Below are 13,692 nucleotides of genomic sequence, written 5' to 3' on the forward strand. Positions count from 1 at the left end.
ACCGCCCACTGTCCAACCACATCTCCCCCTTATTTATCATCAGAGACGCACAGACTCACTGAAAGAGGTATGCGAGTATGCGATCCCCATATCTGCTATGGGTGGAAACTAAATATGTGAGGTGATGACAGACACCGAGACAAAGGTGCAAAGGAGACGGCTATGGGTAGAGAGAGCCGAGACGCTTAGATTGAAACAGTGCCAGGAATTGCCCCTGAAAGGCAGACATATTTCTTCTTGGAGTGTCTGTATTTCCCAGAATCCTTCACTCCTTCTGTATGAGGAATTCCAAGCTTCAAATATTTAACATTATTGCAACAAATCTGAACAAAAAACAGCAAAGAGTCCAGTAAATTACATTTCTTAGATTTCTCATAGGTTCCTTGAGGGTTATCTCAAAGACAGTCACTATAACAGCTCCCCGCACCAAAGCCTCTGTGATGGTCAAAGACTCAAACTGTGAGCATCTTGACCTTGTTATGTGATCAGGAGCTCTGACACTCTAACATCTGTCAGCAGAAGGACTGGAATGACCCAAAACGTAGGTTAGAGATTATGTAAACAAATGAATTATTGAGTTGGTCTATTGATCCGAACAGGGGCACATCTTCCCTGCTGCTTCCTTCTGGGACTCCTCTCTGTCATCATTCTGGAACTTTCCGACAAGTCCTTCTGTGACGCGATGACCGTTTAACCACGTTTAATTGTATCAGTATGAGAAGCCGCCTCGCCTCCAGTTTCGGCTGCCAAACAAATTAAGACTCGCTTGATGTAACTGTTAGAGGTAATTAGCAGAGCTGGGGGAGAAAAGCTCGCCGTAAGCTGGTATCCCGGCTGAGCACCAAAGGGGTACAACTCCAAAGATCCTCTGGGGAGCCAGAGGGCGACCTTTGGATCACAGTTTAAGATAAAAGGATGATAGTTCATACAAGGTCTCCCAGTGTTGAGCCCAAGGGTCCTTCAGGAAGATGGACTGTAACAGGACTGTGACATCATCACTGCTCTGCTGTGAGCCTTTCTCTGGCACAATTTGGCTGCTAAATAAATGCAGAGCTGACAGAGCAGGATTGTGGGAAATCTTAGAGACACTTACCCATGAGTGGAAGTGACTGGTTATGGAAATATCAATCTGGCTGCTGGGTTATTTTGTATTTCTGTTGGGACATTCATGATTTTTTACATTAAAACCATATTCAAAGAGGTATGTGTTTGAAGAACAATGAATACCTGAAATATATGATATTGTCGCTCCCAAATATGGGTTAAACTCTGACTTGTAACTGGAGTAGAATGTGATATTTTTATGCATATATTGGATATGTACACATAGAATACAGATTTAGAATGGGCAAAATCTTGGATGTTCTAGCACTCAGCCATATTTATTAAGTAATGATTTGGTACAGTCGCATGTAAATATCAATCTCTTCCCAAAATATTTTGACCACTGTATAATATGTCTTAAAAAGTTCAACGGCAGTGTCCATCCACATGTCAGCTGTTCATTGTTTAGAGCCGGTGCAGAATTCTGGTCGCCCTGACCTGGTCCTGAGAGACCCTGGTCTGGTAGATGTTGCTTGTGGACGACCGTGGCTCATGTCTATGGTCCTGGGGCAGAGGAGGTGGGATGTAGGGGTGGGGCATGGTCCTGACTCAGCGGGTTGCCACGGGAGACAGCTGGCGACAGATTGCCCAGATTTTGTGTGGCGGTCCATTAGAGTCGGAGGGGGGGGGTGGGCGAGTCTAACGTAGCGGTGGCCCAGCAGGTGGGCGGGTGGGACAGCCTCGTGGAACAAAGCCTCACGCTGAGTGACTGATCAGCATCTGTACCTCCGGTCCTGTGTGCGTGTTTAATGTACATAATGCACAGAAGCGCTCCATGAAGTTTAGCAGTATTACTAATCCAGTGTTTGCTTCTTGATAGATGCGCTTCCCAGCACAGACAGAGACTTCTCAAGATGACGAGCGCTTAGATGTGATCTGAACAAGGGTGTGAACAGGGGCGTAGTCACAGGGGCACTGGCCTCAGCTGAAAGCTGATTGGTCCCCAGACTGCCCCCTCACTTATCAATCACCGATTCAAAACATATCATTGGTTAATGAAAAGGTTGGTCCCCGTTATGACCCCCACTTAAAAAAAAATCCTAGAATTTCCCCTTGATCTGAACAAAAACAAATCCCCCCACGCCCCTGCTGTTTGTGAAATTAGAGAAGAACGTGATGGTGCCACGGCAACATTGTGTCTGCCGGGGGGGTGGGGGGCTGTGTGAGCGCCGCAGATTGGAGCCATGCTGAGTTCAAGAGGCCTTGTCACAGCATTGCGGAGTCCCGGTCTGGGGGTGACAGAGACGGGGGGGGGGCTTGGTGTCCCAGCTGTCCTGTCCCAGCCGATGCGGGATGCCCTGTCTTCTCACACCCCCTGCTGGCCAGTTATTCCCCCAAGCCCCACTGGTCCTGCCCCCCCCCCCCGGCCCTTATCCACAGGTGCTGTCAGGGGGTTCTAACAGGAGCACAGAATTGTGGGCTTAATCAGCAAAACCATGCTTGATTATTAACCCATTTACACACAAGTGTTGCCACGGCTACTCCCCAGCACTAACAAAAGAGCCCTGCCCCATTTAATGTCAAGCATGTGTACCAAGAGCTGTTTTTTTTTTGGTGATCGGAAACAGGCTGAAACACCTACGGTGGGTGGGATTACAGGGTGCTGTCAATCACTGACAGAATTAATTCAATTGGTCCTAATAAAAGAAACTAATTAGAAGGCCTGTGATTGGCACTATAATTCCAGCCGGTCCTGCCCCACCTCTGCTATATTGGTCTTAAATTCCTTTCAGAAAAATGATCTTGTTATTGTAATAACTGCCCTATGGGGGCAGTGTGTGGCTCAGTGGGTTAGATTGCTGTGCTTGTGATCAGAAGGTGTTGTTCACCATTAACACATGAAATGTAAAGATACCTAGTGATTCACATGTTCACAAAAACACACGCACACATAGATTCTAAGAAACATAAAAGGACATTTATTGCGCACCTGCAAAACACATTCGCCACAATGACATTAGGTTAACTTTACACGAGTAAGATTTTCAATACCCCCCCTCCAACCCCCCAACTCTGCCTTTGGAAACAGGCTCTTTAAGTGTTCAGGAAAAAATTCCTCCCAAGGTCGTGGATAGATCCCAACCAGCTTAAAAAAATGTTCCCCCAAAGCGTAACCTATATCTGAAATACATGGAATGTTCTGGACTACCAAAGGATTATCTAGCAGAGAACCAACCAGGATCCGCACGTCAGAGATAATAAAAAACAATTGGATAAATTTTTATTTAAAGCTTGCTCCTGGAATCCTTGTCAGCCATGAAAGAGTTTGATGTTTATGCGTGCAAATTGTCATTTGGGCTGCGATGTCAAAGCAGCACCCAAAAAAAAGACACAGGATTTTACTGACTGGGGCTGTGATACGCTGCCCCCTGCAGGAAGTGTGACACATTGACAGGAGGTAAAAAGAGGAGAGGGAAGTTGAAAGACCGTGTCGTGTTTCGGAAGACAGCAGTGGAAAAACAGCGTCTTAAAACACTGCTCTAGTCGGTTGGCTGGCCCCTGCGGCATTAGATGGCATCAAATGTAACTTTGAAATGTGTTTCCTTCAAAACAAAACAAAAAATCTTAAATTTTATAACAAAGAATTTCATGTGATTGCAAATTTTTGACCCAGACGGATTCGGAGGAAGTCTAAATGTCTGTTTTTTTGACCAACACAAAGTCATATGTGTCATTCCTTAAGCTAAAGCTGAGAATGACTTTTCTGCGGCTATGATGTTCTGTATACATAGTGTTACTGCTTACAAGTTTACTGAGTTTACTTTACAGTCTTATTCCAGTGTTTATATGCTATGCAGCTTTGCAGGGCATCCTCTCGAAAGGCCGGACACGCAACCCAACGATTGGATGTGATACGTGATAAAAACTGGCCAGAAGCAAGACAAAAAAAGTGTTTTATCAAATAAATGGAAGACAATGTGGACTCTGACAGCAGCAGTCGAGCGCAAATGGGGCCCAAATTTCAATGCCGCCGTCAACAGGTTAGGCAAGTGAGACGAGTCACGGCCCAAACAAGCCCCAAGAAGCCAAATGTTTGTCTCCTACTCGACATCCAGCAAGCCAAACCGAACAAGAACCGCAGGCCAGGCCTGAGGTGGAATCTCCCCTAATCCCCCAAGAGAGGAAAGCTCAGGAAATCCATCCGTTTGCAAAACCACTCTCAGTCAGTTTCGACGAACCAACAAGCGATTAGCTCATCGCTTGCACTCTTAAGTACACTTAATAAGAGTATTCAGATATACATAAATGGATGTAGTCTCTTATCTTGACCCAAAACAATGGTACTGCTTCTGTCATTAGAAGTTAAGTCCTTCTACCTGGCTTCAGTCCATTAATCGTACAGAACTAACAAAGTAACAAAGTTTTTAAAAAAATAACATTTAACCAAAAAACAAACACACATTGTACGGCTGAGATGTACAGCTTGTACTCCAGTGGTGCCTCAGTAATACTGCTAGAGGGAAGAAAATATAAAGAAGTGCACTATCACCGGGAACTGAAATGAAGTTCAATCTGTCTCTTTGGCACCAGTACGTCCTGACAGATAAACACTGGTGCAGCCATAGTGTGCTCTGTGTAGTGCGAATGCTAGGAAGGCCAAGCCCGAATGCCCAGCTTCCCAAACATCAAATGGAGGCTGCTTCTGACACACATAAACCAAAAAGGAACCAAAGAAATCTTGCAGGCAAAAGCCCAGTAAGAGACACATGTATTCCTGTCAGTGTCCCGAATCACGGATTAGCGCAGGAACTACTTAGCATAGCAGTTTAGCCCTGCAATCGGTGCCGCCATCTTCAGACAGGAATCTTCTTTCACTTGCCGGCACTCCCCCAGAAGTCCCGTCAGAGGTAGACGTCCATGGTATGCAAGATGGCGTGCCGGCAGAGGGGGCAGCTGTGCTGGTGGGCGGCCTGCTGCAGCAGGATGTCAGCACAGCCGCGGCACAGGCACAGGTGGCGGCATGGCAGCAGCAGCACAGTCTTGACGCAGTCCTGGCAGATCACACATTTCTTGCGCTCCTCGTGCTCCTTCAGCAGTGTGAGCAGGCTGGCGGCCGAATCGGCATGAAGAGGCATGTTCTGACCCTCCGACTGCCTGTCCTTACCAGGCGGGCCCAAGGGGGAGTCCAACGCACTATGGCCTGGTGGCGGCACCTGTGGCACTGCGCCGTCTCCGCCTTCCTGTCCTGATTGGTCCATGGGGAACTGGGTGTTGCCAGCTAGGCTGTCGGTCGACTCTGGGTTTGGTGGGTCTCTGTTGCTCCCCCCTCGGTCACCCCCGGAAGTCTGGGGCATCCTCGCCCCCAGCTGACTGCCCGGCCAGGGTGTCCGCTGCCAAATGGTCACCTCCAGGGTGGCCTGTGCCCGCTCTAGCGCCAACAAGTAGAGTCGGTAGAGCGCCCTCTGTAGGCGGCGCATGGGGGGCACGTTGTTGGCTCCAAGGCGGACTGGCCCGGGGCACAAGTAGATGGTGGCCACTGTGACGACAGCAGCGGTGAGCAGCAGGCCGTAGGCGTTGAGCAGGAAGACAGTGGCCAGGATGTGGCCGAGGGAGCTCAGGAACTCCAGGGCCAGCTGGCAAGGGGTCCAGAGCAGGACAGAGGTGCCCACTAGACTGCTGTGCAGGAACGTGAGCAGGGTGATGCTGAGTTCCAGTGCCTCCTGCAGGGGCCCCGACACTGTGTCCCAGGCACTGGCTACGGCCGCCAGGCAGTTCTGTGTGCCGATGAGCAGCAGGTTCACCACGGTGTTAACCAGGTAGAGCAGGAGGCTGAGCAGGATGCTGCAGGCTTCCCACGCCTGCCGTAGCACGGAGTGCCCCGACAGCAGCCCGCGGTGCAGCAGCTCCCGGGCCCGCAGCAGAACATGTGACAGCAGATGGCCCAACATCTTGCAGCTCTCCGACACACCGCCCAGCATCTGCAGCAATCCGGACAGCAGCTGCAGGGAGCCCTGGGCCACACTGGTCACCCCCTCAGACGCAGTGAGCGCACAGAAGAGCATCAGGTTCCAACATCCAGCCGCTGAGCTACTGAGCAAGGCGGGCAGACCATGCAGGAGGCAGAGGAGGCCACCAAATAGCCGGAACAGGGAGGTGATAATCCAGAGATTCACATCCAACAGGAGGCACAGGACGTCCAGACATTTCCGAAAAGCGCAAAACACTAAGTAAATCATACCCATTTTATTTCGGCCCGGTTCAGTTAGCAGTGAAGACGGAGGAGTTTCACTTTCGAATGTCTCCGTGGGGTTTAGTTAAGGCGCCTTGCATGGGAGTGCATTACTGTGAATCCGCAGCACAGCAAAACTATCATGTCCTAGCAGTAAAAGAATCAGCTACATAGCCGTCAAATGATGATGATACGGCAAACATTTTACCCTATTATGTCAGTTCTAACGTTGTTTCTAAAAGACCCCCTACATGGCATTCTAATGTAACGGTGCAGGCGGTGAACAGTCACTTGTTTACATCCGAATTCCCATGCCCGTTCATTTGTGAAATCGGCACGGCGAAAGTTTATTAAAACAACAAAAAAAAAAAAAAACCCAAACAAGCTGCCAGCTGACGGGCTAGCTTAGGCACAATAGACGGCAATCGTACAGATGAAACCAATCAGCCGATTTAAATCACGCGTCAGCGACAGGTGTTATGTATTATTATTGATATTATTAATAATATTATTTCTTCAGGTCGCACAGTGCAGGATAAAGTTGCTGCTATCCTCCCTCAATGTTGCCATGTTTCTTCTTTACGCCCAAAATAGACTAGAGAGTTGATGCCCGAATTCGTGCATTTCAGGCAGACCAGAGCAATCGAGCGCAGATCTTGAAACGATTGTAGTGTTATGTCTGGATTTTTGGGAGTATAGTTTAGACGTATGTCTTCTGCACTGATTTTAATATGCACACAATTTGGCAATTTCAGTGGTATTTACCTTAATTGCGTTTAACACAGCTTAGAAGGAATCTTGCCCAATAAGTCAGTATCGAATGTCCGTTTAAAGATGCTTTAAGTTACGGCTTACGTACTGTGATTCATGACGAAACCAAACAACGAATACAAAACAGAAATCCAATAAGCAACGAAAGTATTTATTTATAAGTGAACGTGAGAGAACGTGGCGACCCGATCAGTAGGTGGGGCAGAATGTTAATGTAAAAATCATAGTGTGATAATCATTGTTTTAAACGTAATTCTTGCAGAGCCCGGTGCGTGACGCATTAGATTACCTGGTATGTTTTAGGAATGAAAAAGATAAGTGTTACGAAATTAAGTGTCTAACGCGCAATTCGATGCACCTGATTATGTGAAAAGAAACCGTGTAAAATTCTACAAACCTTTCCAAGGCAAACTGTGATCTTGTATTGGCCTGTTTAACTCCTTTGGCGGCTTATAATTAATTGCGTAGTTTCAAAGAAGTTGCAGTCGCACGTTTGCATGCAGACACAGATCCTAGCGCCATCGGGTCAGGTTAAGTAAGATCAATCTTTGCAGCTCTAGTTAGTGTTCTGCTAGCTGGGTGGGATTAGTCACACGGAGGTATGAAAAGTGCATCCGAAGTGTTCAGTTGTCCATCTGGGTAAGATGATCCTGTGTCTGTGATCTGTTGAAAGGATCTGGGCTATTGTACTTTTCATTTGTACTCTTATTTGGACAGAATTCAGTTTTATGTTCTCTACATCGTGTCTGATTTGTATCAGCCTCCCTTATATTCTGGCTCTCCTGAGACTCACTGACAGCCTGTTTGTGCTCCCGTACAAAACCGGGGGCTTTGCTGCACGGGCTGTTTGCCAAAAGGTATCCAGATGTGCTTAGTCTTGCTCATATCTTGTATTTAGTCATTAAGTAGACATTTTTTATCTAGTGCAAAGTGGAGTCTTTGGGGTACTTTTACACTTTGCCTTTTTTCAGTATATGTGAGGATATTTTACTGAATAGAAAGTCATGTTCGTATTATGTTCAGTAATGTAATATCGAGGACCATCCTGCGAGTTGAACTTGCAACCTCATGGCTGCTGGGGTAATTTCTCAGCAGTTAGATCATGTGGATCATTCTCCCTGATCTGAGTCAGGTGCCGGAAAGCAGGAGCCAGTGCCGCTGTTTTGTCACCTGACAATGACGGGCTGACTTTGTTTCCCAACCCCCCGCCCCCCAAGCCAAAAAATTAAGTGCTGTACGTCATTTCGCTTTCCAGTCGAGCCTTGGGGCGGGGTCATTTCAGCCCCCCTAGATTGACAGAGCCGCGCAGTTATGCAGCCAGGTGAAGCAGATGCAGTAAGGGGATACGCGGGATATTTAACGGCTTGTCCCGTCCATATGAGGGGGAGATACGCGTAAGCTGATGCTATCATCCCTGGAAAAGCACTTCCAAACGTTCCATTTTTTGGCATATGTCGACAGGAATGCACACAGATCGCAATGCATTTAACCATCATCTCCCCTCTTTGACTCATGGTCAAAAAATGCAAATGTACATTTATAGCTGGCTTATTCCAGGTTTATTCTGTTATTCGTTTTATACTTCTTAGTTTTTTTTTTGTTTGTTTTTTTTTTTAGCTGACCTTGCAAAATTTGTAAGGCACATAATCCATACTGCATGTCACCAGCGAGAGGGTGTAGCTATTCCATGAGATACTGCTTCTGCCTGGGGGTGGCTGGGTTTCAGTAGCCAATGATGGATGACTTTATTTCCTTGCTAATTTATTTGGCTCGGGCTTCACACCCTCTGCCTTAACCCCCTTGTACTCTTCCCCTCTCATTCTCTTGCCTGTGGCATTTTCTCACACGTTTGGAATTGGTGGCTTGGGAGAACGTTGGACAGACAAGAAGGATGGAAGCATTAAAAAAAAATACATTTACCTCTAGCCTCATGTTGTAATTGTCACGGCGCGTTTGGTTTGTGTAGCTTAAATTTGTCTGAACTGGTTCATGCAAATGTGTCCGGTGCTGCCCCTAATCTGTTTTTAATGGTAACTGCATGCAAATTAGAACAAACTGTCACAAGCACATCCGCGCACCACTTTCACATATGCGCATAGTGCGTTGTGGGTAATGTTCCCAAGCTTCTTGGCAGTGGGAGCAGTAAGTTGATCTATGTGTTCACAATGGAGAAAAGACAAAAGGATGAGTGTACAAACATCAGTGCCTTTACTTTATGTGCTGTGTCACCACGATGAAGTGATCTGTAGTCTTTTAAGATCACTATCCGTAAATGTCACAAGCGGATATTGAGTATCACTGCTGGTTCATAAGTAGGCTTCGGACCGAAAGCAAAATATGAGGGACTTATCTGACTTTGTAGCTTGCCCCAAGTCTGCATGGAAGCTTCGGAAAATCTGGTGATCCATTGCGTAACTTGGCAATCAGCCACGACTGACAGAGACGCCTTATCAGATATGAGCAGATGGCATGTGCGTAGCGGCTGTGCCCTGGATGGAAGGAGCACGCTTTTGTGTCCTGTCCTATGCAATGAAATTACAACGCGGTCTTGCCCACATGTTCCCGGCAGACTGGTCAGAGGCGGAATGTTCTGCTAGGTGTTGCCCTCAAACAAACCCCTGGCGCTATGCTGGGCACTCCAGAGTGGATACCCCACCCCTTTCCGAAACCTCCCCATTTTCCCACAATCCCTGCTTTAAAGATGACATCATTAGACTGTGTTAACTGTACAAAAAGCCTGCCCTGATGTTCACCTACTTCAGGCATTTTTGTGTCCCTGTTTCTCCTGTCATGTGTTATATCTAGCATTATTTACTGCTAATGGGTAGGAATCTTCTCTTTTAATTGTTTTGTCACTTTTAACGTTAGATATATGTCAGATATAGGACCATGTTGGACCCAGAAATGAGTTTATCTGCTTTGATCCTTGGGGGCCACTTAGCTTGAAGAATGTCTGGAGATAGCGGTATCGAATTTCACATACACTGTGGTTTTCTGTGCCTTTCCTTTGTTATTTCACCAGTCCTTTCCACTGACAACTGCGCTCTCTCTCTCTCTCTCTCTCTCTCTCTCTCTCTCTCTGTCTGCCCCCCCCCCCCCCCCCCCCCCCACAGCTGCCATCTTCCCTCAGCCCCCATGTCTGGAACTGGCACAGCCCAGCTTTGAAATCTGTTTGCTGTCCCCCACCCCCCAGTCCCCCTAGATCTGCCTTTTCTGCTGTTTGAGTGGGATGAGATGATACTCTGAGAACCGGTTCTCCACCTGAGAAAGTAGGCGTCCGAAATCTGCCCAGAAAACATGAGGCCGTTTTAAGTGGAAACGATTATGCAGTTAGGGATCGCCGTGCATTCTTAATTTTTGTTGCCCAGTCCGCGGCTCAAAGGGACCAGTCAACACGAATCCATTCATCTCACCTAAAGCAGAGAGGCTGTTTTCATGACTTGTTTATCTCCTGCTTACTGTCAGATGACTGTAACTAATGGCTTCCACCCTCCAGCTGTCAAATCACTAAATACCCCAAAAGCAGTTATAATTTACCTCCCGCATCTTACACATGCACCACAGGCTTTATTTGAGCTATGCTGCACATCTCTGATTTATTTTCTTTGGTTTGGTTTTTTCTTTCTTTTTCAGTATCACTTTATATTTCTTACTTATCGTATGTTTTTCTTGTTTTGTTCTTTTATTGATATGATTACTTTTATTATGGCAGAGTTGATCACCTTTCATTTCACTGTTAATCAGTCTGACTGTATACCTTGAATCTTTGAGAGGGTCTGAAATCGATTGGTATGGTCTGTGTTGACTGGAAGGTGCCATGTGACACTCAGCTGAGGAATATATATATATATATATGTATATGTGTGTGTGTGTGTTCAGCTTCCTAACCTTTGTTCCCACATAAAGCACCAAATTGTAGCAGTATCCTGAAGTACGTGAGAAACCCACAGCTTTGGGAGCCATTGTCCTCTGTAAGTAGAGGCTAAATCTTTCAGTAGAGACGCCTAGAGGCCCCCCCTCCCAAGCTCCTACACCTGCCCCCCCCCCCCCAATCTTCAAGACTCTGAGTTCCAGAGACAATACAGGATTGCGGTTTCTGTGTTTACTGCCTGTCTTTAATGTCAAGCCCCTCCAGTTATGTGCAGTGATGTAAACACCTTCTGACATCATCTGCTGAGCTACTGGGGATGAAGAGCACTCAATGAAGAAGGAGCTCTCACTGTTTAATGGGATTTTAGGGGTGAGGTCCCAGGCTGGTGTTAGTAAACATTTTAGAAGGGCTTCACAACCCTCCAGAGGGCACCGGGGAGGGGGGGGAGCAAATCTGCTCTCCGTTCATTGAAAGATGGTATTCACTGAGACGTGTTTTTTAATAAGTGAATTGGGATTTGCTGACTCTTACCAGTATGATGCATCACGTTAGTGGATTGTAGTCAGTATCACATTAGTAATAGCTGTCTGTGTTACTTCTGAGGATTAGGATTCATATTGCAAGATTGACAGAACACAACACCACTCAAGTATCCTGCCAAATCAGTATGTTCTACACAATGTTAGACCAGTGCTCTTCAATCAGGCCCTCGATTCCAAATCCAGGCCTTGTTTTCAGTTCTCCCAGGTAGTTAGTTTAATAATTACTGATTCTGATTGGTCAGAGGCTTCACACCCGGGCTCACAGGTGAAGGAGGGCTGGGAAATCAACAGCGCTTGGCCTTTGAGGACCGTGATTTAAATAACCCTGGTCTAGAAAATATATTTTGCTAATGCAGCAAGAATTGATTGGGGTTACTTGCGATAGTGGAGATCAGTGACATGCAGGTATGACAACATATTTGAGGCTGCTTACGTCTGTAGCCAGTTGAAGTCGTAAATGCCATCTCCCTTTTGAAGAATGATATCTGACCGCCCTTGTGAAGCACTGTCCCATTTGACCTTCAAACGACAGCAGCATAGTCAGGCAAGATTAGCAACATTTTTTGGATATTCTTTTTCATCCATTAATTTTGATGGCGAGGGCCCTGTTTAGATTTGTGGGTTTCATGCTGGGGCTTCCATCTGGAGTATTATTGTTGTTGGGAACCTGCCAACATGACTGGTGGGGCCTGATATTAATGTCCACAGATTGGGTGACCTCACAATGGGGGCGGGGCAAGTTGGCTTTCTGTGGCACTTGGTTGGCCGGGAGGTTCCATGGGGTGGCCAGGGCTGAGCCATTTAAAGCAGTGTTTTTTTTTTATTGGCCGCCACCGTTGCCACGCAAGCAGTAACGCCGCAGCAGACCGCGGGCGACGCTCCAGCGTTGTTTTCGTGAACCTCAGGCATCGCAGTAAGAGCCATCTTTAATATCTCAGGAAGTGGCGTGGCTAGTGGGGAACCCCCCCCCCCCTCCCCTTTTCCGCTAACAGCTGAGCCACAAAAACGCATCAGCCAGAGAGATCTGCTGATTTCTTTCCCCCGTGTCTGACTCCTGGGGCCTCGGGACCAGCAGAAACTCCACCCGGCACCCAGACGTAGCTGCTGGAGGCTGTAGAACGAGTCCCGAACCCCACCTGTGTGTTTAAAAGCAAACCGTTAGCGCATGTTGTCAGCCTGACTTTCCCGCCCGTGACCAATTGCTTCCGACTCATACATTTTAATTAGGGCTTGGAGGAAGGGGTGCGAGGCGACGCCACGGAAACCAAACACCCCCCCACGCCGCCGTCAAACCGCATGGAAGGCCGTCATGCTTCCCACCATTCCTAACAGTTTGTGAAAATTTGAGTGGAGAAAAGAAGAATCGAGGGGGATATCAAGAAATTGGTTCCTGTTTAGCAAATTGATGCAGTGCGATATTATGTCACATACTATTCCAAGCATGAGTGATTCTCTTCAGTTCATACATTTTAATCAGCGCTGGGACAAAGGAACAAAAAAGCTGTACTGTATGGACAGATACATGAATACATCCTTTTCTGACAGATTGACATGGCTGCTTGCTGTGGCACCATACCTCAGGTGTACTGCGATAATGAGATAACAGAATATGTCGGTGGCGTGGTTTGTGATTGTTGGGAGAGTGTACTTAGCAAAACGATGCAATTTAATATCATGACCCAGGCTGTCACAACCATGAGTCATTTGCACTAATTGATAAATTTAATTAGCACTGAGACAAAAGAAAAATAAAAAAAAATGGAATACAGACATCGATGCATAAGGATCCTGAAATATTGCATGTCTGTCCATATTGAACGCGTATTGATGTCCCAGCTGTAATGAGATCTTGTTAGTTGGTTAGTTAGTCTGCTGTTCACGCCCACGGCTAAAATTCAGTTTTATTCTGTACTCTGGGATGCAGCTTCACCAGAACATTCCAACCAGCAATCCTCCAATTAAACGGGTTCCTCAAAAATAATGCCACGAATGCTTCACTCCAGCAGTAATCAAGCCTGTTTCCGTAGCTAATTATTTTTACTTCATTAATTAAAATAAGAAAAATAGTGCACGGGCACTATACAAAAAACCTTAATGGAATTATTAGTAGGTATGGGTATCTGTGTGTATGTGAAAGTGAAAGTGGCTGAAGTCCCTCGCGTGAGAAGTCTGGATGTTGGCACGCATCTTGTGCAAGTGTGATTCGGGACTGGAGATCTTTCCCTGTTTGCATC

The 13,692-nt window shown here is 46.7% G+C and overlaps 1 protein-coding gene across 1 annotated transcript; it reads right to left on the reverse strand.

Annotated features, from left to right (window-relative positions):
• Positions 1-4,341: 4,341 nt before the first annotated feature.
• Positions 4,342-7,679, reverse strand: rnf26 (ring finger protein 26). The gene has a single exon (XM_023816255.2). The coding sequence runs from the start codon at positions 6,285-6,287 to the stop codon at positions 4,947-4,949; it is 1,341 nt and encodes a 446-aa protein (XP_023672023.2). The 5' UTR covers positions 6,288-7,679; the 3' UTR covers positions 4,342-4,946.
• Positions 7,680-13,692: the final 6,013 nt, after the last annotated feature.

This window comes from Paramormyrops kingsleyae, chromosome 18 (genome assembly GCF_048594095.1).
Source record: "Paramormyrops kingsleyae isolate MSU_618 chromosome 18, PKINGS_0.4, whole genome shotgun sequence".
NCBI classification, from domain to species: Eukaryota; Metazoa; Chordata; class Actinopteri; order Osteoglossiformes; family Mormyridae; genus Paramormyrops; species Paramormyrops kingsleyae.